Source organism: Balaenoptera physalus, assembly GCF_965194825.1.
Source record: "Balaenoptera physalus genome assembly, chromosome: 15".
Classification (NCBI taxonomy): Eukaryota; Metazoa; Chordata; class Mammalia; order Artiodactyla; family Balaenopteridae; genus Balaenoptera; species Balaenoptera physalus.
The window spans coordinates 75,598,925-75,622,922 of NC_138894.1; the positions used below are offsets into that span (position 1 = coordinate 75,598,925).

At 48.4% G+C, this 23,998-nt stretch overlaps 1 protein-coding gene across 1 annotated transcript in view; it reads right to left on the reverse strand.

Annotated features, from left to right (window-relative positions):
- Positions 1–23,998, reverse strand: part of PLB1 (phospholipase B1) — a 128,476-nt gene that overhangs the window by 47,451 nt on the left and 57,027 nt on the right. The window contains exons 19-29 of the mRNA XM_082426134.1: positions 17,330–17,388; positions 15,428–15,501; positions 13,852–13,895; positions 10,726–10,834; positions 7,476–7,527; positions 7,040–7,120; positions 5,758–5,823; positions 5,305–5,405; positions 3,179–3,260; positions 422–526; positions 214–309 (exon numbers count right to left, since the gene is read on the reverse strand). Of these exons, the coding sequence (XP_082282260.1) occupies positions 214–309; positions 422–526; positions 3,179–3,260; positions 5,305–5,405; positions 5,758–5,823; positions 7,040–7,120; positions 7,476–7,527; positions 10,726–10,834; positions 13,852–13,895; positions 15,428–15,501; positions 17,330–17,388 (869 nt within the window). The remainder of the gene's footprint in view (positions 1–213; positions 310–421; positions 527–3,178; positions 3,261–5,304; positions 5,406–5,757; positions 5,824–7,039; positions 7,121–7,475; positions 7,528–10,725; positions 10,835–13,851; positions 13,896–15,427; positions 15,502–17,329; positions 17,389–23,998) is intronic.

The following is a 23,998-nucleotide window of genomic DNA, read 5'->3' on the forward strand; positions in this document are numbered from 1 at the left end:
TGCAGAGTGAGAAAGAGTTGGTAAGAATGGAAAAGTCAGGATGCAGGGTGGGGCCGGAGAAGGGAGGGAGGGACGGAGGAAATGGGGTTTATTGTCATCTCCGTGCAAGGAATCACACAGCCTGAGTGATGGGCCTCTGAAGTCCGCCGAAAGCTTCCTGGAATCTTTTTCCTATCAGAGGGAGAATAATTTTTCCTACCTCGGTCATCTTACCATGTTGTTCCACAGGGCCCAGGCTGCGTGGGCATGAGCCTTCCTACTGAAGTGGAAACAGTCAGGAGCGAAGAAAGAGCTGTCAGGCAACCCCTCCTGGTCACAGGACAGAATAGAGGGGCTGTGTTATAGGGACATCGGATAACACAGATGATGCTCAGAAACAGCTGGGCACACCTGTGGCTCCCACTTATCCACGAGGCTTTACCGGCGTCTTTGGCATTTCCACTTTCTCAAAGAATGGCTGCACGACCACTGTAAAATCTTCCCTCGTGTCATATCGCCCACTCTCGACCAGCTGGTGAGTCCCCTCCTGCAGGAGGAAGGGGGACAGGGGTCAGGAGACTCTCTGCATCCGCCCGGTCTTTGTGCGAACTCTTTCTCCACTACAGAATTAAACAGAGTCTGACTTTTGAGTAAAATCAATCTGCAGCAAAATCCAACTGATCAGGAGCCAGCTAGTTACTTTTCAGATCAGGCTTTATCTCAGTCCCTGCCCCTAACCTCTACTGCCTTTGCATCTATTTGACCTAGGCTGGGAAAAAAGAAAAACCCATGTCCATCAGTTTGATCCTCTTTTAAAGCTTCTGATTAAAGACTAGGGTGGAAGTGGGGTGAGTACAAATTTGATTAAATGACTTTTTTGGATAACCCTTACATTTATTTCTGTCCTACATGTGTTCAGAAAATCAAAGGTGAATCAACAATGACGTTTAATGCCTATTTATATCACTCATGCATGAAGTGAGTGTGAGCACGTGTGCTCCTGTGTGTGCACACTTGAGATTCTCAGATCTGTCTAGGAGGTAACAGAGCTGTTACTTTCATAGCTTCCACCTGGGCTCAGTTCCAGAAGGACCAGTTACCCCAGTTCTGGCTCTCACTTCTCCCAGACTCTGCCATTTCACTGCTTGCCGGGTTTCCATCATTTGGACCAGGACCTTGGCTGGAGGGGGAAGTCAGGCTTCCACACCCAGAACATTAGAGCAGTCACTTCAGAAGACATCATGACATCAAGAACACCTTCTTTTTCCAGCCAGAAAAAGAGTCCCCATGCTGGGGATACCTCACCTCTGACCTCCTGGGGGGAGTCTCTTCCAGTTACATGTAGAGCCTTGATGAAGCCAGAAGGTGCAATACCGCTAACTAGTTGTGTGACTTTCAGCAAGATGCTTTCCCTCTCTGGACCTCTGTTTCCTCATCTGTAAGTGGAGGAGGTTCACCGAGGCCTGGACCACCCCTAAGTCCCTTTCAGTGTTGCCAGTGCCTCCGTGGATCAGCCATAACGGCTCACAGTGGAGCCTTGCACCTCTTGAGAAATAAAGGAAATAGTGTGGAGAATGCCTAGCACACGGTGGGTATTAACAGCAGTGATCATCTCCAAGGAGAAGGACGGAATGATAGCTTTAGCAGGAAGTAGAGAGTCAGAGGATTCAGAGAGAGGGCATGATGGCCTCACGTGGCTGAGCTGTGAGCCTGTCCAGGATGCTAGATCAGGGTCTCCGTGGTAACCAAGATCAGACCTGGGAACAGCTGGCCAATCTAGAGAGGTCAGTGAAGGCCATTGTTGTGACTAGTTCTCCTTCTCTTTAGTTGCCCAGCATCTGGACCCACTTCCTATATTAAAAAAAAGACAAAAAAACTCCACTGTATGAAGACCAGCCTGACTTGCACTGCAGAAGGTGAGAAACCGAGATGCTGGCTTTCCCAATGCCCCTCACACATGCCCACGGGTCGCCCAGTAGATGCTCCCGCTTCAGGCTTTGGTTTGGAAGCTAGTGATAGAAAGATGGAGGGACAGCACAGAATCCATTCTGCTGGGGGTGGCAGCTGCATCCAGTTCCTAGAAGAGCAGTGACAGTGGTGTCCATGGTGTCTCCACTGGACTAGTTCCTTGGCCTGATTTTTATCCTTATGTCTTGGCTCCTAGAATTCCAAGACTCTGCAATTTCTGGTGGCTTGGCCTCTGACCTTAGCTCTTCCAGGTATTCTGCTTAAATAATACATCTGGATTAATAATAAATAATAAATTAACCGGAATTGCGTAAGCGCTTGTTGCTTGCACCCAAACCCCACCTGGAAAAGGTTTGATTTCATGGCCATAACCTCGGCTGCCTTCCCTCTCCTGGTGAGGCATGGACTTCCTCGCCTGAGACAGAGGCACCTGCTCACGGCAGAAGGAAGTGCAGCTGGGGAGTCACCCAGAGGGCTGGGGGATGGCCTCAGAGGATGATAAACAGAGGTTCATTGCCCTGAGCCCTGACACTGCTGGCAGATACGGCTGCCTTGAAAGAGGCTGCAGGGAAGGGCTCTGCTCCAAGGAGTCCATGGACTTGAAGGATGGATCCACCCTGGAAGCTGTCTGCAGCCCACTCCAGAAGAGCTGGAAGACTACCATCGTTCTCTCGAGTGACTGGATGATTATTTGGGGGAAAACTCAAGAGAGTCAAGGGAGTCAGCTGCTCTGGTCAAAGATTTGATGGAGAAAGGCCTAAAAGGAACAACCCACAGGATGTTGGGAGAGCATCTGCTGACTTTCTTTCTCCCTGTGCACTCCAATAACACCTGTTCCCCCCGGAGGGGAGGGCAGAGGGAATGCATGTTCTCTCACTGAATCCTCCAGACTCTCTCGGGCGGCAAGAGTTCCCCCAACCCCGTCCCCAGGAGTCAGAGCCTCGTACTCATTCTCCATGGACAACTGGAAATACTCGTTTTTGTGCAAGGCCGGGAACTGAGATTTGATGACGTGTGTTCAGTGACTCGGCTCTATAACTTGATTCAAATACATTGAACCTGCTGCCTTGCGGCGGGGGGCAGGGGGGAGTATTAAAATCTGCAAACTAGTCAGTGGTAACATCACACACAGCTGGGGTCAACATAAACTAAGTGTCTGTTTGTTTTCTAAGCAGAGTGATGAAACCACACAGCGGTTGCTGTGCAGTCTTGGAAGCCTTCCCCGGCTTACCTGATACTTCTTATTCACTTCGATGAGGGAGGCAAGTTCTGTTGAGTTATCGTCAAACTTCAAGACACAGGGACACAGATTCCTGCAGGCCAAACCAAAGAGATGCCCCATCCACCAGGACCCCTGGCTGAGTGCATGACGCAGAAGCGTTGGCTTGAGATCCAGAATATATTTAACTCGGAGGTACCAGAAGCCTGTGCTAACAGGGCCCTGGCTGGCTAACCTGTCAATTGTACCAAATGGAAGTGAAGAAAATTTCCCAGACCTGGATTTGCCCATGAAAACGAAGTAGTTACGTCTTCTGACATCTGCAGGAGTGACTTTTACGGAGCTGCGTTACCTTATGAATGTCTGAGAACAGTGTGGTACGGATAAGGCATGCCTCCTTTTAAATAATAGTGACACCAATAATAATAATGCTAACACATACTGAATGTTTACTGTGCCAAGAGCTTTATGGGTATTAACTTGGTTAATCCTCTTAGCAATTCTAGAAGATGTAGTTTCATTATCCCCATTTTATAGATGAGAAAACTGAGGTTCAGCATGGTTAAGTAGTTTCTCAAGGTCACATGGATGCTGAGCGTGGGAGCCAGGACTTGAACTCAAGTCTGCCTGGTCTGAACCTGAGCTCTTAATCCCTAGTTAAGCTGCTTCTGTCCAGTCCGTACTTCTGCCCTGACTAGCCAACTTGCAAATCTGGGCTTTTGGTCCAGGGGGAGGAGGTGATAATAGTGAGGTTGGCTCAGTGTAGAATCAGTGCCACCAAGGAAAGCACAGCCACTGAGACGGGACAGCTGAGAGGCAGGGAGCGCAGGGCACTGGAGAGGTGGCAGGACAAGGTGACCCTGAGTCTTCCTAACCCCACAGCCAGTGACTTGGCCATTCCAGGTTGGACTCTGAACCTTTAGCTTTAATTGTCTAAAGACCTTGCAGTGATGGGCAGCCAGAGACTTTTGGGTGAGCTGCTCTGAAATGGAATGAACAAGCTGAGTCCCCCGTGTGGCCCAGTGACTGGGGAGAGTGGGAGCAGGGGGGCAGGGGATGAGTCAGCCGAAAATAGCACGCCTGACACCGGCTGTGCTAACAGGCACGTGCCACCCTGCAGCCATCCTGCTCACAGCAGCCTCAGGCCTTCCGCAGGGGACCTGTGCAGTCAAGGCCCCCAGGGGCGGTTTGGCATGGATCTCCAGGGAAGAGAGATACCCCTTCACTTCCCTATCACTGGAGAGATACTCCAGCCAAGATACCCCTTCACTTCCTAGAGCAAATCTGACCCTTGTGAATTATTCATTCAGTCATTCAGCAAACAGCCACGGAGCCCCTACACCGTGCTGGCAGTGACTCGGACACAGAGTTCAGGGCTTGCGGGGGAGAGGCACACGGGTCACTATCACGTGATGTGCTCGGGGCAGTGGTGGAGGCCTCTACAGAGCTGGGGAGGGGAGAAGGGGGTGGGGGGCACAGCCACTGTGACCTGGGCTAATGGTCCAGAGGAGACCTTGCAGGAAGGGATGGTTCACGCTTGGGGTAGAAGGACATCTTATTCCTGAGGGTCATGTGTAACATTAGCAGGGGAGCCATCTTTGGCTCTGGAGGCTGGGGATGAAGGCGGCCTCTCGGGGCCAGGGCTCTTGCTCTTGGTGGCGGGGGATAAGGCTGTCCTCTAGACCATGCTGATTCTGACTTGACCACCCCCCTCTTTTAGAAAGTGACAATAGCCCTACCTTTGTGAATGCCCAGCCTGGAGCACCCACGCTGACCAGAGGCTCCTTCTGTCCTGGAGCTGGGCCTCTGGGAGGGGGCAGGGCACACTTAGAAGGAGGCCCTAGCGGTGGCCAGTGAGACCGGCCCACAGAGGCTCGTTCCATCCGCCATGTTTTACTCCTCCCTCCCTGGAGGACTGAAGGGTGTCCTGAGCTGTCTGGCAATAGAAGCACGTCGGGTTGCAAACGCATGACCTCCAAGGGAACGGGAAGCCTCTCCTGGGGTGTCTCCTCCAGGCTAGACCGTGGGGTCTTAGCCCTCCTCACACTCCTGCCCTTGGTTTTTCTAACTAACCAGAGTCACTCTCTGCTGAGGGTCCCACGGCTTTTTCAGGAATAGGTGGAGAACTGCCAACTCACCGGAGGATCAGCCTCGGGCACCTGACAGTCTTCTCCTGGTACAGCTCCCTCAGGCTGATGATCTCCATGATCTTTACCAGGTTCACAAACGCCCGAGGCACCTGAGCAAAGGCAAGGTCCGTCCCCAAGAGGATCGAGGCCAGCCTGCTCCAGCCTCTCACCCGGGGCTGAGGCCGGTGTCTCCTGCTGGCTATCAGGTCTGTGGCCTCTCATCTGGCCCCAACCACAGCCTTCACCCCTGCCCCCTCTCTCCCCTCTGCTCCCTGTTGACGCATATGTGCTCAGGCTGCTGGGGCCAGGACTGACAGCACGGTCTGTGCTGGTGTCCAGGAGAAGGGGACCTGGCAGGGAGGTCTCAACAGGAAGCCAGAGCCGCCTCCAGGCTAAGACTGAGGCCGAAGGAGGAGGCCTGTGGCTGAGCTGCCCCGAGGCCGTGTGGCCTGGCCTCTGTACCTCGGCATGGAGGATATCCAGAGCCTTCCCGATGTTGTCCGTGAAGTTCTGCGGAGAATAGCGGACCTGCAGGAAGAGGGAAGGTCTCTGACCCCACTCATCACCCCATCTCTCGGTAGACCAGGACCACTTCCTCTCCTGGGTCCCCTCCTCCCTGTATTTCAGCCAGAATGGGCAACACTGAAACACAGGCTATCTTTTGGGGCCCTAGCTGCCACCCTCACCCCACGGTCCTCAGGCTTGAGGTGAAGGCTGTGACCCTCAGGGAAACACTCTTTCTTCTGCATGGAGCTATGGAAAGCTCTGGATCCACTTCACGTCAACTAGATGTAGGGCCTTCGCCAAAGCACATCACACCTCTGGGCCCCTCTAAACTGGGGTGTTGGAGCAGGGGACCTCTAGGATCTCCTACAGCTTGAACATTGTTTGGTCCTAGGGGCTGATCACTTCTGATGGAACCTCAAGTGCCTGGGAAGCCAAAGCTCAATCAAATCACTTAAGGAGATTATGAGAGGGGAAGAGGGTCCTGCAAACCGCCTTCCCAAGCATAAATACATTTTAATGGTGATTTCCCCTGATCTCGATACTTGTGGTTTTCAAACTTTTTAAAAAAGCAGTGGAACCCTGTCTCTGAATGAAATTTAGCCAAGAGCCCTGCTCTACCAAATGTATCAAAGCCTCAAGGGAGGTGGGGGAGGGACCCATGGTCCCACCTCCCACCCCGCCCCACCCTGGCAGCCAGCAGCCCCCAGGCCCCACTGTGGGCCCTTCGCATTGCAGCTTGAAACCCCCAGACCCTGGTGACTTTGATGCCAGGAAAACAGGCCTTGAGGGGTCTGGGGGGCAGGGTCACCCCTTGGGACAGGTGCTCCCAGGCCACAGCTAGACCCACCACTTTGCTCTGCTGGTCTCCTTTCTTCCTGACAAAGCTTCTCATGTTTCTGGCCCAGTTGGAAAGTCTCCTGCTCTCTGTAAACCTCTGATGCCACCCCTCCCTCCCCGACCCCCCGAAATCCCATGGCAGCTCTGACCCCAGACCTCTCTTCTGTGTGCAGCTCTAGAAACACATCAGCACGGTGAGTTGTCTGTATCTCCCTGCCCTGGCGGTGTGAGTTCATCGCAGACAGAGCCTGTGTTTCAGTGTCTGCGCGGCCCCAGATACATTGCCCAGGCTGGATCCGTGCCCGACTACCAGCCAAGTCCCAACCCAGCTGCACTGCTCCAGCGACCTGGGGTGGAAATCCTTCCCAGGGGAGTCTTGGGTGAGGGCCTGGAGACCTACCGGGTCATCGCAGACATCACAGAGGTCATTGCCTCCTATAAACAGGGTTATTATCTTCCAATCTTCCTGGAAATTTATATTCTGAAATGAATAGGAAACAAACAAGTAAAAGCCTTGCCCCAGAGTCAAGTCCAGGAAAATACAAAGTGCTAAATGCTGTAGGGATGAGTCCTCACACACAGGAGAGTTTAGTGGGGACATTGATAATTTCTGTTCTTTGGTTTGTGGGTCCTGAGGTCAGAGGTCACAGGTGCTAAATCATTAGTTGTTTTTTTAAAGGTGGCCTCTCTGGATTCCCATGTGGCCTTGTCCCCCCCCCCCCAACCCTGCTCCCACCCCAGAGCTGACCCTCCCTGTCTCCATGATCCTCCCACCCACTACCTCCTCTGGGCATCCTACCTCAAGTGCTCCCAGGTGCCACCTCCCCTAGACTTACCGTGTAATTCTTCATCAGGTCCACCAGCCTCCTGGCCTGAGCAGATAAATTCCTGCAGGCACACACAGGAAGAAGTCATGTGACCAGCGGGGGTTGTGAAGCTGGGGTCGGGAGGGGACTTAGCAGAGAAATCGGGAATAAGATATATAGCAGGAAAACTGGACTGAAGGCCATGCCCTGTCACACAGCTCCTTCCCCACTCGGTCTCTGCTGGGGGTGGGAGTCATGAGTGTGCCTTGGGAAGGGCAGAGCTCCCTACGTATGAGGGGGTGACTGTCAGCGGGACTGTTTTCTGATTGGCGTATTTGACTTCATGGTTTTCTTTCTCTTCCAAGCCAGGCTCATTCAGGACAAACAGAGGGCTGCACATGAGTGTTTCATGTCACACATGGCTATTTCTGCAGGTGGCAAGACCTCAGCTGCAAGGGTGCCCTCACTTTCAACGTGACATGGTTGAGTCAGACACACCTGGGTGTGACATTGAGTTGCTTCTTGCTAACTGTGGGAATGTGACTTCAATTCTCATCCAAAAGATAGGAGATAACCCCCCCTACCTTAATGGGTCTTAGTAGAGATGAGCAAAGCAGCCCCATGGGGTAAGAGCCACTCTTGGTGCCAGGCAGCATATGGGTTTGAATCCTGCTTCCACCCCTGACCAGCTGTGAGACCTCGGCAAAGTACTTAACCTTGCAAACCCTCAGTTTCTTCCTTTGGAAGATGGGGATGGCAAGCATACCTTCTTCACAGAGATGTTGGGTGAATTAAATAAGGTGCCCATAAAGAACTTAAAAGAGCACATGGTAAACATCCATATTAGAAACAATCCATTGAATTATTTCTACCATGATCACCACCACCATCATCACCATCACCATCAATAAAGTCCCTGGCACAGGACTTAGAAACATTAGTTGTCACCCTCTTCCTCTCTTAATTATTAGCCCAACTGGCCTGCTCTTAGTCATAATAGGCTAGGTATCAGATCACCTGGGTGGAGACTTTGGGGAAACCACTTCACCTCTTTGAGGCTCAGTTTCCTCATCTATTGCTCTGAAGTTAGCAGGGCTGCTGTTCTTTCTATGGACCAGAGTTTTGGATGATTACTTGGCCACTGTGAGCCTCAATATCATCATTAAGAAAACATGGGCATCTGACCCTCTGCTCTGTCCATCTCACAGTTGCTGTTCAGAACACAAGAGATAACAAACGTGAGGGTACTATGTAATTGCACACTGCTATATACACATAAAGGGTCGTTATTGGACCTGTGGTAAAGCGTGGGGGCACAAAGATGACAGACCACGTGGTCGAGATAATGCATTTGTTCAGGCCACTTCATCTCTCTGGGCTACAGTTTCTTCATCTGTAATGGTAATAGTAGTAATAATCTGGAATAATAATCCCCAACTCTTCCCTACAACACAGGACATGCTTGGACAAATAAATTACTCACACGAAAGAGCCCCAAGGCCTTGGGAAGTCAGGGAAGAAATCCAGGGCCATATGAATCACACTTCATTTTTCATTACATTTATGCTTTCAACTAAGGTTTCATTCTTGGATGCCTTCCTGACCTAATCATGCTTAGAACTGCCTCTCCTCTTACACCACCAGCTGAAATATGCTTGGAGAAAAGCAAGATTAAGGTAATATTAACGTAAGCCTAAAATTTCAAGCCATAAACCGGTAGCCTTTCACCCCCTCCCCACCAAAAGGAAAATGAAGCCACCGAATTCGTTATAAAACCTATTAGGTTTTGTATGATCTCTGCTTCAGATAATCTGTCACTTTTCCTGTCCTGAATAAATAAGAGTTACTCTAGTCGGGGACTCGTAGATTCAGGATGGTGTTGAGAGCTGGGAGAATGATGTCAGGGGACCTAGGAATCTAAACATAGGAATCCCTAGGAACTACATAGTAAAGTTCGTGATTATTCTGGAAGAAATAGAGGATTAAGAAACAAAAAGGATCTTTCCATTTATTTTTCCTGCATTGGATGTGGCACTCACTGGTTCTCTGACTGGCAGCAAACCCAGAGAAGCACTCAGGGTTCTGGGATGGTGGGGAGAAACGGAGCTGTAGGACCCAGGAAAGCCGACCCCGCTCTCTGGAACCCTGCATCCAGTGCCCCTGGACCACGACTCAGTGGTCCTGTTGCTCGCGAACAGTTTTCCCCAGGTGGGTCCTGCAGCCCTGCTGCACTGTTGCTGGGACCACCATCCTGTCTGTGCTATTTACAGCTCACCAGAACTTTCACTTTCAACACGGCACTGAGGGCCTCCCTGGTGGCGCAGTGGTTAAGAATCCACCTGCCCATGCAGGGGACACGGGTTCGAGCCCTGGTCCGGGAGGATCCCACATGCTGCGGAGCAACTAAGCCCGTGCGCCACCACTACTGAACCTGCGCTCTAGAGCCTGTGCGCCACAACTACTGAGCCCTTGTGCCACAACTACTGAAGCCTGCGGGCCTAGAGCCCGTGCTCCACGACAAGAGAAGCCACAGCAATGAGAAGCCCGCACACTGCAACGAAGAGTAGCCCCCGCTTGCCGCAACTAGAGAAAGCCCGTGCGCAGCAACAAAGACCCAACGCAGCCAATAAATAAATAGATAGATACAACATTAAAGAAATAAAAGATGTTTAAAAAAAAACACCAAAAAACACGGCATTGAGCCTCCCAGCCGGCCCATGGGAGAGGTTCAGCCCCACCTCTTAGAGGCTAAGGCTTAGAGAGGCCAAGGGAGAAACCAGGGCTCAGACTCAGACACCCCCCCACTCCCACCGGCGCCAGGACTGGTGCTCTTCCCATGAACCAGGAAGGATGCAAAGCATGGAGCCTGAAAAAGCCGCCTGAAAAGCAAGCCTGAGGAAGAGAGGGAGAAGGTGACACGAAAGACAGAGCATTAACAGAGTGGTGAGACTTGGGGCTCAGTGAGTCCTCCTATGGCTGCTGTCTTATGTGAACATAAGGTTTAGAGACGAGGCAAAGTAATTTGCTCAAAGCATGTACCTGGCATCAGAATCAACTGTGACTAGCTCCTGGGGGCGCGGCTGGTGGGTGGGCCAGCAGGTTTCCGTGTCCCACAGCAGAGGACACCCCCAAGAGAGCCCGCCCAATCCAGCCTTTGACCCTCGGCTCCTCCCCCCGGACCAAACCCCGAGCCTTTAGCCATACACCCTGGTCTAGGCTAAGCCCCCGACCGGGTTCCCAGGGGGCCCGTGTGGTTCACCCCCAAGGCTCCACTGCTCACTCAGCTCGGGCTCCTGCCACGGCCTGGTTTAGGAAGGCCCCAGGACTGTTTTGTCTTCCGGTGCCAACAGAGAAACCCTTCAGGGACGGGTTGAACTCCCGGAGGATGTCTGGAAATATAAGGAAAAGATGTTCGTCGTCACTGCCCCGAGGCGATCTTCAGATTCCTTTGATAAGTGCCAGGGGGCGCTGGCGACAAAGCAGAGCGCCCACCCCACAGCCCTCACCCTTACTGTGCGCTTGGCCCCCGAAATAAAATGTGCAGCAGGCTGATGCCGAACCGCGTGTGTGCTCAGCGGATCAGCGTTGAATAAACGCCAGTCTGGTTCAGGTGCTGCTCTCAGGCACTTTGCTCTTTTCTCTAAATATGTAACCCCTTTATTGAGATATAATTCACACAACGTAGAATTCACCAATTTAAAGTACCATTCAATAGCTTTTAGTACATTCATACAGTTGTGCCACCATCGCCCCTATAAACTTTAGAACATTTTCATCACCCCCAGAAGAAACTCCGTATCCACTAGCAGTCACTGCCCATTTCTTCCAACCCCACGGCAACCACTAACCTACCTTCTATCTCTATACGTTTGCTTATTCTGGACATTCATATAAATGGAACCATACAATACAACATGTCCTTTGTGACTGGCTTCCTTCACTTAGCAAGTTATCAATGTTCATCCATGTTTAGCATGTATCAGTACTTCATTCCTTTTTACTGGCAAATAATATTCCATTGTATGGGTACAACTGTTCAAAGTATTCTCTCGTAATCCTTTTTATTTCTATACTTATGTCTCCTCTTTCATTTCTGATTTTCAGGCTCTCTTCTCACCATCTACCTTGGTCAGTCTAATTGCTTGCTGATTCTGTTGATCTTTTCAATCTCATACATTCTAATGCCTTTACCATGCTGGATCTACACTTTTCACTCTGCATCCCCCCAGCTTGGCTGAGAACTCCTGAGAGCAGGGTCTGTATACACCCCTGAGCTTCGCATGGGCTCAATAAATGTTTATGGACTGAATTAAGAATAACTCAAAGTTCAGAAAGGTTAGGAGAACTGTTAAAAGTCATACAGTTATTAAGAATAGAATCCTAGGCTAGAACCTGATCTCTCAGCTCGTGTTAGAGGGTACTTTCCCCAGACCTACAATCTACTAGGATGTGGAAGGAGCTGGCTAGGTATCAGTCAGGACTTTCAGGCATCATGCCATCCAGCAGAGCACTCTCTCCAACCAAGCACTGCTACAGGGCCTACACAACACAGATGGATTGAACTCATTCCTTGTGGCTCTGGGGACATTGTACCAATGGATGGCAATTACTCTCATCTACTCAATAGAAGGAAGAGCTGCGAGATCACTAGAGCTATCTGAAAACGGAAGGGATTGTCCTAGACTCCCCATTACTCGAAGCATCCAGCGTTGGCTAGCTAGGTACTTATCAGGAATGTCACAGAAGGCACTACTCATTGGACAGGACAAGAACTTGCCGGTGCATACAGTTACCTCTGCCAGGAACATTCAGTCCCCTTTCCTTATCTGATGAATTCCAGTTCTTAAAGCCCTGTTTCAAAAGGCAGGGTAACAGCCTTCTTATTTATTTTCCCCTAAACTTTGTACATGGCTATAATTATTGGTACACATGTCTGTCTTTAGGGAGACATGTCCCTAAAGAGACTTCAGTGACGTCATTAGGGCAGGGACCTCACCTCATTCTCCTGTTTCCCAAGCACCCAGCACGGGTGTATTTGCTGGATTACATTGAATAGGGAGTTGAACTGAGGTTCTGTTCTGACCCTACGTTCTCATAAGTTTTCCAACACATTGCCACGTGATTATTTCTCCACGGATTATCCAGTCCCTACAGTCAATCTGTCTTCACAACTCTAGTAAGGAAGTCTGAACAGGCAGTGTTCCACTGCTGGGCTAAGCGTGTCAGGGGCGTCCACCCAGGTGACGCTGTCTTAATATTTTATAAATCATTTTAGTGAAAGATCTTGAGTCAGATGATTTCCAATCATGTTATCAACCACAATAGCGTGGGAATCAGAGAGCCCAGCAAGTTGTTGGGTATGCTGGCCCAGCTCATAGCGCAATTACATTCACAAAAGCAACCCAAATCATCTCCTAGAGATGGCGGAGCTTATTTATAGCTCTTGTGTGTGGACCTAGAAATAAGGAAGATGGGAAGTACTTGTGCCACAGAACTGTACCTACTTAAAATCAACAGGATTTGCAAATAGCAAGAACACATAACACACATGAAGTCCAACCAGTTCTGCCCATGTGGCGATCAAACCACCTTTATCATCAAAGTCTTGGTGACTTAAAGCTCAAATAATTTCTTAGCTGCTAAAGATATATTACAGAGGGATAATTACAAGAAAAGTAAATGAGAATGGGACCAATTAAATTCCTCTCAGGCAAAATCGTTAGCCAGAAGATTTTAAGGGAAAATAATTCAATTGTAACATTTTTTGTACGCGTACTTTAAGAACAAGCACTGTGCATGTACTAAGGAGAATAAAAAGATGAATAAGACCATTCAAAGAATGTAGTCAGGCTTAAAAAAAATCATTCCGAACGGGTTGTTGAAGTAATTTAAAGAAAAGGTTGCACCCCAAATATGGCTATGTTTGCACAGCCTGAACAAGGTAACTTCATCATCACTGCTGCAATAGCAGCGTTTCCTAAACCAACACCAGGAATTCAACGTCTTTGTACGCAGTGGTGCCTAATACAGCCCAAGCCTAGATCAACGCCTCCCAGAAAAGTACTCTGCTCTGAATGACAGGCAAAGCAAACATGCGTTTCCTTTACTTCCTTCTTCAATCATTTCTTAATAATAACTTGCACTAAGAGTTGGCGTGAGCATTCTTTCCCTCTTACTCTCTTCCTTCCTCGGACAAATACAATTTCTCTTAAAAAAAAAAAAGGCTTTAATCGCTCTCAAGCAACAGAGCAGGGCGACCGCCTCGGGGAAGCAGCGCCCCCTGTCGAACGCGGCTGTCTCCTGCCGCCCGGTTCCCTGCCAAGCCCGCGGCCGCCGCCAGGGGGAGCTGCAGAAACGCGCAGGGCTGCGGCGAGCCTGCCCCGGACCCCCGGGAGCGCGTACTCACTGGGCAAGGTGGTGACGCTGCTGAGGTTCTGATCGCCGCCGGCACTGCGTCGTCGTGGGGACAAAAAAGAAAATCAAGGTTAAAACTGCCAGCGACGCTGAAACACCTCAGACACCACCAAGACAGATCTTGCTCCTTCTGAGAAACACCCTGGGGGCTTGGGGCGTGCCCTTTCCTCATTATTTCTGTATAAAAACTGTAAAACCAGAATACAGCAACTTCTCTCTCCTTGCCCCACAAACCAGAACGTCCAAACAAAAAACTGGCTTAAACCGTCATGGCTGACCTTTTGTTTTTTAACTTTGAGCTTTGACCTTGAGGCAGGGGAATTAAGTGGGCCCCTTCAGCCCCATCTTCCAAAGGGGAAGTGGCCCTTCCTTGGATGCAGAGCCCAGCCCAGCGCCGACTAGCCACTGCAGCTGTGCATTATTATTATTTAAAAAAAAAAAAAAAAAGTTTGCCTTCATGGTTCTCGTCCTGTTTGGCTTGGGGAAAACCCGGATTTTAAAGGGTATCTTCTAGAGAGCAACCCATCTTCTGAGCCGCTTCTAAAATTCCAAGGAAATCAAAGTTGGATGGGTTTCTAGGCATGAAAATAAGCAGCATTCCAGAGTTGATTGGATTCCCTACTTTTCCATATCCCCTCATTCTCTGCCAAGTACGTCTGGGAACATTTCAAAGGTTCTCAAAACGTCTGGGGTTTAAATCTGTGTGGCATCGCCAGGGAGGATACCAGGGATTCAACGCTCAGGTTCAAGCTGGTGCCAGAGATGCTGGATTCCAGGTTGAGGGAACACCGAACCTGCCCTCTCCTGCTTGGCATGAGCTGGGCTTTCATAGCAGAGGTGAAGCAGGAGTGCTGCTCACCGCAGCCTGTGGCGGCCTGGGTTTGATTACAGGCAGAGCAGGAACAAGCCTGCACAAAATATACATGATGGGGGATGTGCTGGATTAGGGGTCAGGAGTCACTACTCTACTTTTTGCTCTCTTACCATCTGACTGTGTGATCTTGGACAGGTTACTTGCCCTCTCTGAGCCATGCTTCATCATCTGTAAAATGAAGGCCCTTTAATAATGATCCCAGCTACCATTTATACCTACCTTTGTGTCAGGCACTGTGCTGGGCATTTAAGTTCTCTGTAAGCCTCGAGACAATGCTAAGGCAGTATTATTGTCTCTGCATCAAAGATGAGACCAGCTCAGAGAGGTTGAATAACTTACTCAAGGTCACACAGAGCGGGCAGCTGGGGCTCCTACACAACCCTGGTTCTGAAGGCTGCTGCCTCCTTCTGAGGTGGCTGCCCAGAGGGAGGAATGCAAGCCCAAACTTTTCCAACCCAAACGTCTGAGTAGTTTTTCCCCTAAACTCCTCCTGCTCAGGTCCTGGCTTGTTTTGGGGGAATATCTGGTTTGGGGAAGCTGATAAATACCTTCCTTAAATTAAACTTAGAAATTTCTCATGGAAAAGCACTAGGCTGACTCATCCTTCTGCTAGAGAACTTGTTTTCTACATGCTCAGGGGTCCTCCCCTGCCCTGCGACGGGGCGTCTACGGGCCTTGCCACGCCTGCACTCACCTCCAGGACAGACCTCGATACTGAGTTGAGACATCCAGGACGTTCCCAGGCTTGGACCCGGCCCCATTACCTGCCTGAAAGGGAACCACAAGGGGGTGATTTCCCTGCCTGCTTGCCAGAGGGTCTGTGTTCTTGTCCTGGCCGGGCCGGAATGTCCGGCACTTTAGAATCTAGAGTCTTGATAGCACCACATCTTGACCTGCATCCTGCCTCGTCAGAAACGAGTGCTAGTTGCTGCTGGGAATTCTGGGGCCCTCCAAGGGCGGCCTCACCCTGAGAAACCCTGCCCGGACCCTAGGCTGGCAGAAGCGCTCTGAAAATTATACTGCAGTGTACGGTTTTCCAGAGGACACATTTCAGGGCCCCATTTCCCTCATTTTTTAAAAGTCGTGACCTACATCATAAAAGGAAGTATCCTGTAATCCTTTGATATGAATAGGTCTCAAATATGTACAAATGGAAAAATTAAAAGGAAACGCCACGTACCTACTCCTCAGCTAAAGAAAGAGCAGGATCTTTTAAAACCACACCCTGACACACTCTGCAGGTGCATGTCCCGTGCCTAAAGCATGTTATTTCCCAGCAGAGCCATTCCAAAGGTCATGCCAAGGGCAAGGGCTAGCCTCCCAGGCAGCCTGTGGGGGAAGAGCCTTGCTGCCTCCCCAGGTAGTCCTGAACAGCTGGGCTGATTCTGTTTTTTTTTTTTTTTGGCCACGCCGCAGCTCATGGGATCTTAGTTCCCCGACCAGGGATAGAATCTGGGCCACAGTGGTGAAAGCGCTGAGTCCTAACCACTGGAAGGCCAGGGCATTTCCAGCTGTGTTGATTCTTGATGACTCTGTATCCCGAGAGCATCTTCAAAGAGACCGGGGGTGGGGGCGGGAGGCCATATCAGGCCACACCCAGCAGGAAGTGCTGAGGACCAGCCTGCCTGTCTTTCCCAGAAGGGTAGGAGCCATAGGGCCTTCGGGGTGAAGAGTACCTGAGGGGTCATGGAGGAGACGGCTACAGGGCAGGGACAGAATTCTGGCCTCAGAGTCAGGACCTGGGAGTCCTGTCCTCACCCAGCAGTTACAAGCTATTGGCCGCAGTACTCACTTCGCTTCAACCAGTTTCACCTTCTTTGTTGGTTTCAGTTTGAGGAGAGTCATATGGCCCAGGATTTTGTTGAGGATATTGAGTGAGATCATATCAATGTGAAGAGGCCACAGACATGAAAGGTGTCAGCTGGTATTTGGGGGAAAATTCAGCTGGAGGCCCTCGATTCTACTGATCCAGAGAACAGCAGCTGGACTCCTCTGTAATGAGTCGCTGTGGATCTGAAGTTCGAGAGCTTCAGAGACCCCCTACCCTGGCTCTCTAAGGACCGGATTCTGCTTTTTCTGGATAGCTTTTTGCTGGGCCTGGGAGGTCACCACAGGCCACCTGCAGACATGGGCTGGGTCATCGTTAGTACCTCTGTCTCTTTCCCTGACCCCGGTTTTCTCACCCCTCCCCCATTAGCACTTGTTCCTGTCCCATCATCCCATTGCCCTTGGGACCTTCCCTTCGCCTTCCTACATGGACAAAACAAAGCACCGGGTCTTTGAAGGGGCCCTACACCCCACCACCGACAGGCTGTGTGGTTTGGGCTGGGTTACTTTCATTTCAGGGGCTCCTTCTGGGGTCCCCCCACTTCCTGCTCTCTCCTTCATTCCCATGTTAGGAGAGGAAGGATGAGGTTAGAATGGAGGTGGGAAAACACGATGGGCAGGGAATGCTGGATTCCAGGGTGGGCATGGAGGTGGGGAGGGACTGAGGTTGGGACCAGAGTTGGCAACGCTTAAGGGCCAGGAGTGAGATTCCCCTATTAACCAAGATCTTCTCCTCTCCTGCCCCTTCCTTCCACCGTCAGTAACTCACCGTGAGTGAGTCACCCAGGGCTCCGATGACCTTGATGTCAGCCAGTTTCAGCCTGTGAACTGAAAGCAAAGATGAACAGAAGGTGGGCTTCTTGTCTCCTCTGAAAACAAAGGAGCATCTTCCAGGAAAACTGAGACAAAGTAGAACAATTCAGCTTGGACAAAGATATTAAAAGCCCATCCTTGTCCTAAAGCTCAGCAGTAGCAGCCGTGGAGCCTGACTGCGGGTCTCCTCCTTGGGGCGCCTGGACACAGGGCTCGGGAGGTGGAAGGTGGCCCCACTTTTGGAGAGGTGTCTGCTGGTGTTGGGTGAACCTGATGCCACAGGTGGGCAGTTACTCTCAGGGCGTGAAACAGCCCCTGGCGACATGATCTGGGAGTAAGGAGGGGATTGTGGTGGAGGTGAAACCCATACTTCATCCATTCCAGGATCTGTTGATAGTTGGGATAAAATATTATACCATCTTATTAGAAAAAAATCAGCTTGGTTTTTCTGAAGTGAAAAAGGAAATGCCTTTATACCACTTTTTTAAAAACACTATGCCAGGGGCTTCCCTGGTGGCTCAGTGGTTGAGAATCTGCCTGCTAATGCAGGGGACACGGGTTCGAGCCCTGGTCTGGGAAGATCCCACATGCCACGGAGCAACTAGGCCCATGAGCCACAACTACTGAGCCTGCGCGTCTGGAGCCTGTGCTCCGCAACAAGAGAGGCCGCAATAGTGAGAGGCCCGCGCACCTTGATGAAGAGTGGCCCCCGCTCGCCGCAACTAGAGAAAGCCCTCGCACAGAAACGAAGACCCAACACAGCCAAAAATAAATAAGTAAATAAATAAAATTAAAAAAAACACAAAAAACACTATGACAACCACTATCAAGGTGACATTCACATAACATAAAATTAACCATTTTAAAGTCAACAATCAGTGGCACTTCGTACATTCTCAATGTTGTGCAACCATGACCTCTATCTAGTTCCAAAACATTTTCATCACCCCCAGAAGAGACCTGTACCCACTAAGCAGTCACTCCTCACTCCCACCAGCCCATGACAACCACTATCTGCTTCCTCTCTATGGATTTACCTATTCTGGATATTTCATGTAAATGGAATCATAAAATGTGACCTGTGTGTCTGGCTTCCTCCACTTTGCCTAATATTTTCAAGGTTCACCCATGTTGTAGCAGGTGCCAGTACTTCATTCTTTCTTATGGCTGACTAATATTCCATTGTGTAGATATACCACATTTTTCTATTCCTTCATCTGTTGATGGACATTTGGGTTGGTCCCATCTTTTGGGTATTATATATAGTGCTGCTATGAACATTCATATACAAGTCTTTATTGGAATGCCTGTTTTGAATTATTTGGGGTATATACCAAGGAGTGGAACTTGGTGGGCCATAGGATAATCCTATGTTTAGCTTTTTGAGGAAACCCCAAACTGTTTTCCGTAGCCTGCTACTATTTTATCGCTTGAGTTTAGGCCTGTGCTATGATGTGGCTAAGCAGCTACTTACTTGTATGACAAACATATTGGCCACCGAGCAGTGGCTGGGGGCCCTGGGGACAAAACAGTGGTCAGAAATGGAGAATGTGCTCAGGAAGCTTGCAGGATAAGCAGGGAATGAGAAACATCCATAGTTATAATAACTTATAGGCTGATGAATACTATGAGAGGTATAAAGTGATAAGAGGTTCAGGAGCTGGAGGGATGATTTACCCTCAGAGGTGTGTGTGGGGGTGGGGAGGGGAGTTTAGAGCAGGCTACATGGAGAAGGTCATGTTTGAACTCAGGATATGATGAGATAAGGATGCGGTGTGGTAAATCATGTGACATCCATAAAGAACAGAAAGTTGTACAGTTTGACTTAAGTGAAGGGCATGGGAAGGAGACTAACAAGAAATAACATTGGAACCATAAACAAAAGGAAAAAACAACCTACAGAATGGGAGAAAATATTTGCGAACGACACATCCAACAAGGACTTAATTTCCAAAATATACAATATACAAACAGCTCATACAACTCAACAACAAAAAAACAAACAACCCAGTTGACAAAATGGGCATAAGACCTAAATAGACATTTCTCCAAAGAAGAAATACAAATGGCCAACAGGCACATGAAAAGATGCTCAATATAGCTAATTATTAGAGAAATGCAAAATCAAATGGTACAATGAGGTACCACCTCACACCGGTCAGAACGGCCACCATTAAAATGTCTACAAATAGGGCTTCCCTGGTGGTGCAGTGGTTGAGAATCTGCCTGCTAATGCAGGGGACACGGGTTCGAGCCCTGGTCTGGGAAGATCCCACATGCCGCGGAGCAACTAGGCCCGTGAGCCACAACTACTGAGCCTGCGCGTCTGGAGCCTGTGCTCCACAACAAGAGAGGCCACGATAGTGAGAGGCCCACGCACTGCCATGAAGAGTGGCCTCCGCTTGCCACAAGTAGAGAAAGCCCTCTCACAGAAACGAAGACCCAATGCAGCCAAAAATAAATAAATAAATAAAATTAAAAAAAAAATGTCTACAAATAACAAATGCTGGAGAGGATGTGGAGAAAGGGGAACCCTCCTATACATTTGGTGGGAATGTAAGTTGGTGCAGCCACTATGGAAAACAGTATGGAGGTTCCTCAAAAAACAAAAAATACAATTACCATATGATCCAGCAATCCCACTCCTGGGCATATATCCAGACAAAACTCTAATTTGAAAAGATACATGCACCCCCATGTTCATAGCAGCACTATTCACAATAGCCAAGACATGGAAACAAACTAAATGTCCATCGATAGATGAAAGGATAAAGAAGATGTGGTACATATATACAATGGAATACTACTCAGCCATAAAAAAGAATGAAATAATGCCATTTGCAGCAACATGGATGCAACCAGAGATTATCATACTAAGTGAAGTAAGTCAGAAAGAGAAAGACAAATACCATATGATATCACTTATATGTGGAATCTAGAATATGACACAAATGAACCTATCTATGAAACAGAAACAGCCTCATGGACATAGAGAACAGACTTGTGGTTGCCAAGAGGGCAGGGGTTGGGGGAGGGATGGAGTGGGAGGTTGGGGTGAGCAGATGTAAGCTATTATACATGGAATGGATAATCAACAAGGTCCTACTGTATAGCACAGAGGACCATTCAATAACTTATGATAAACCATAATGGAAAAGAATATTAAAAAAAGAATGTATCAATACATATATGTATAACTGAATCACTTTGCTGTATAGCAGAAATTAACACAACATTGTAAATCAACTATACTTCAAAAAAAAAAATAACATTGGAAATGTATGTTAGGGCCAAGGGCCTTTTATGCCTGACTAACAAGTTAGGAGCTTAACATGAATATTACACATATATACACACACATACACACATACATATACATGTATGTATTTACTTGCATATATACACCTGTCCTATATCTATCTACCCCTTTACCTTATATACATACGGACATGAATCCAAGTGCATTTTGGGAATCACACTTAAATTCCTTATGCCATATGTGGCTCTGTCCCCTCAAATCACAAGTTCACCTCCCACTCCCCTGGGGCACCTCCTCCCATAGTCACTCCGACCTTGACACGGCTTCATCTTTCCTCAGATGTGCCTTTCATGGTCTCTAGCGGCACGATGTTGCAGTAACTTGTCAATTAGCTTTCAGCCTTGGAAGAAGTCTAATATAGCATTTGTACCACGGGGTGACCCACTACTTCAGTGGGGAAAGAAACCCATCATTTCAGTGGACCACTGCTTAAGATGGATAAACTGAAATCTGTCTGCCAGGAGGCTCTCTCGACAGCCCTTCTTTACCAAGTCACTCTATAATGAGGGCAGTAAAACACAGAGAACAAGATGCTTTCGACACCAGCGGGCTACATATAGCCTACTTCACTCATCAACATCCAAATCATGGTGTATAATCACACCTGCGTGGAAAGCTGTGTTAACAGTCAGTGGGAACAATGTTCAAAGAGATCTCTAGGTCTTGTCTCCTTCCATGGAGACATCTTGTCTACCTGACTTCCATGCTGTCTGCAGATGTGGAACTGCTGCTCCCACTGAGGATTTCCTCTCACTGGAAAAGTAAAAGTCCCTGCCTCTTCCCTATGACAGCATGCAGACTAACACATGCATAGCTGTGAATGTGTGTATGCAAAATATAGAGATTAGTGGTCTTCAAATTCGAGCATGCATCAGAATCATCTGGAGAGCTTGTTAAAACACAGATGGTTGGTTGCCACCCTCAGAGTTTCTGATTTAGTAGGTCTGGGGTGGGCCCAAGGCTATGTGGTTAGAAGAACATTATCAAATCACAAAGCCAGCTGCACACATTAGCCCACATCAACGGGGCCAAGCCTGAGAACTTTCAAATGACTCTTCTCAAAGAAATCAGGCTCTGGGTAAAAAAGGCAACAAAATGGAAAATAAGACCTCCTCCCCTCAACTCTAGAGGGTTTATTTTAGCTCCTAATGGTGATAGTCAATCACCGCATTCTTGTTGCCATAATGTGTAATTCAGTGAATTCCGTGAACACTAACTGGTGTGCAAAGGTTAGGGGAAATCTTTGGGGCTGGTAAAATGTGGAAGAGATGGATAGATTTGCTTTGAAAGCACATTGCAGTTTGCTAAAGGGGCAGCTGAAACTGGCCATTCCTGTCTCCTAAATTTGTAGCAGGCAGAAAGGAAACACACACATATGCGTGCACTCGTGTATGTCCACATCTACGTGTGTGTATATACGTGTAGATAGACTGGTAGGTATGTTGGGAAGGGTGGTTTCCTGTTGGTCATTCTGTAAGGAATGACCTGTAAGAGATAATAAACCAAATGAACCAAGTCTAGATGGGAGGAGTTTGACTCATCTGGGATCTTATTCAAATAGAATCCAACACACATTTCATTGGTTTGACATTCTGGAGACCTTGATTTGAGCTTTGTTAATATTATCATATATGATAAAGACACAGCCTGGAACCACAGCAAAGCACTTTAGCAATTGCTCTCCTTGGGGAAAGAACTCTTTAGAGATAAGATTAAATTTGTGTGGGCTGATTAGCTAAACATTTTCTGGTACAAACTGTCCACCACCTTGAAAGCAGTTGATAAACACATCATTCACTCATCAAGATTTTTACAGAAGGGGCCGTTTATCAGAAGGCCATCCAAACTATGATAAGAGATCATGAATAGACAGAAAATGCTTGACTAGAGTATAGAATGGGGAAACTGCCCATTGGACATGAAAAGGAACAGCAGGAGAAAGACTTGACACTTGGGAGTTTTCTCTTGTGTAACCCAACTTAAACCTGGGGCCATAATCTGAAAAACCAACTTTCTCTCGACTGTCAGCTAGGGCTGCCCAACCCTTTTGCTCTCAGATTTTAGGGACTTATATAAGGACTTCTGCAATGGTGGTAAACTGCTGTCACAGGTTGGGCCTTGTTTCTGTCTTTGAAGTGCTTTGGCATAAGTTTATATGAAGAAATATGTGCCTGACACACAGTAGGAGCTCAAGAAATGTGTTCAGTTGAATTAAAGGCTAAGGAAGAGACTCTGTGTCAGAGACTACAGCTCTCAAAGCTTTAAATGATGGAAACTGCAGGGAAGGAAAATACATTCATCTGAGTGTCTTGGGGGTGCGTTTGAACTTGTTCAGTAGGCTGGTCACACCGAGGGGACAGGCAGGCTGTTATTCCCTGTGGGGCGTCACTACTTCCTAGTCACAGGCTAGGTTAGGTCACAAGACTCATGAGCAGGTGGTGACTATAGAAACAGTTTCAGGACGTACACTGGACAGTAGACAGCTGATTCACAATGAAGTGAAACACCTAGTGGTCACCCAATGCCTGTAACCTGGGCATTTTTCATATCAGCGTTTGAATAGCTCATTTTAGCCAAATGGGTAAAATAAATGACATCAGGGACTTAGAAAGGAATCAATAGCTTAAAATAAATGAACTGTTCTAATTGATACTACTGGTGACAGTGGCATAGAATTAGCTTTGTGGACTCCTATTTTCAAATACTATGACTTCTCCCCTCTGCAAGGAATTAGCAGCTTGACTTCAAGATAGCCAGCTTCAGTGGGTAGCCAATGAGCCATGTGCCCTCTGGCTCTTTATTGTCACTCTTCTGTTTGCAAAATGCTACTCCTTTTCTCACTGGGAGAACCTTAAGTCATCTAGCAGGCCCAGCATATTTTTCTTAGTTATCCCAACTATGTTAGGGACAGGGCCATGAAGTAATATAAAATGATGTAAGTTCTTATGAAGTTATAAAGTCCACAGGAGGTAGCACTCAGTAAATTGCATGTATGCACTGACCAGAAGGGAAAAATGGGAAGCACGCCTGTGTGCATTCATTTATTCATGCTACCAAATAGCGATTGGTAATAAAAATTACTTACATCAGCTCTATATATCTCATCCCAAGCCCCGTGGATCAGTAGAAGAGGTTCATCACCTGTGGGCTCCAAATAGGGTGAGCGTGAGGCACCCGGGCGGCCAGGGGCCGGGACCTGTTGATGAAGGCAGTATCTTATTTTGAAATGATCAGTTTTCATTAGCTAGGTGTATCTGTGAGTTGGTTTGAGAGAGACACTAGAAAAGGGGACTACAAAGAAGGTTT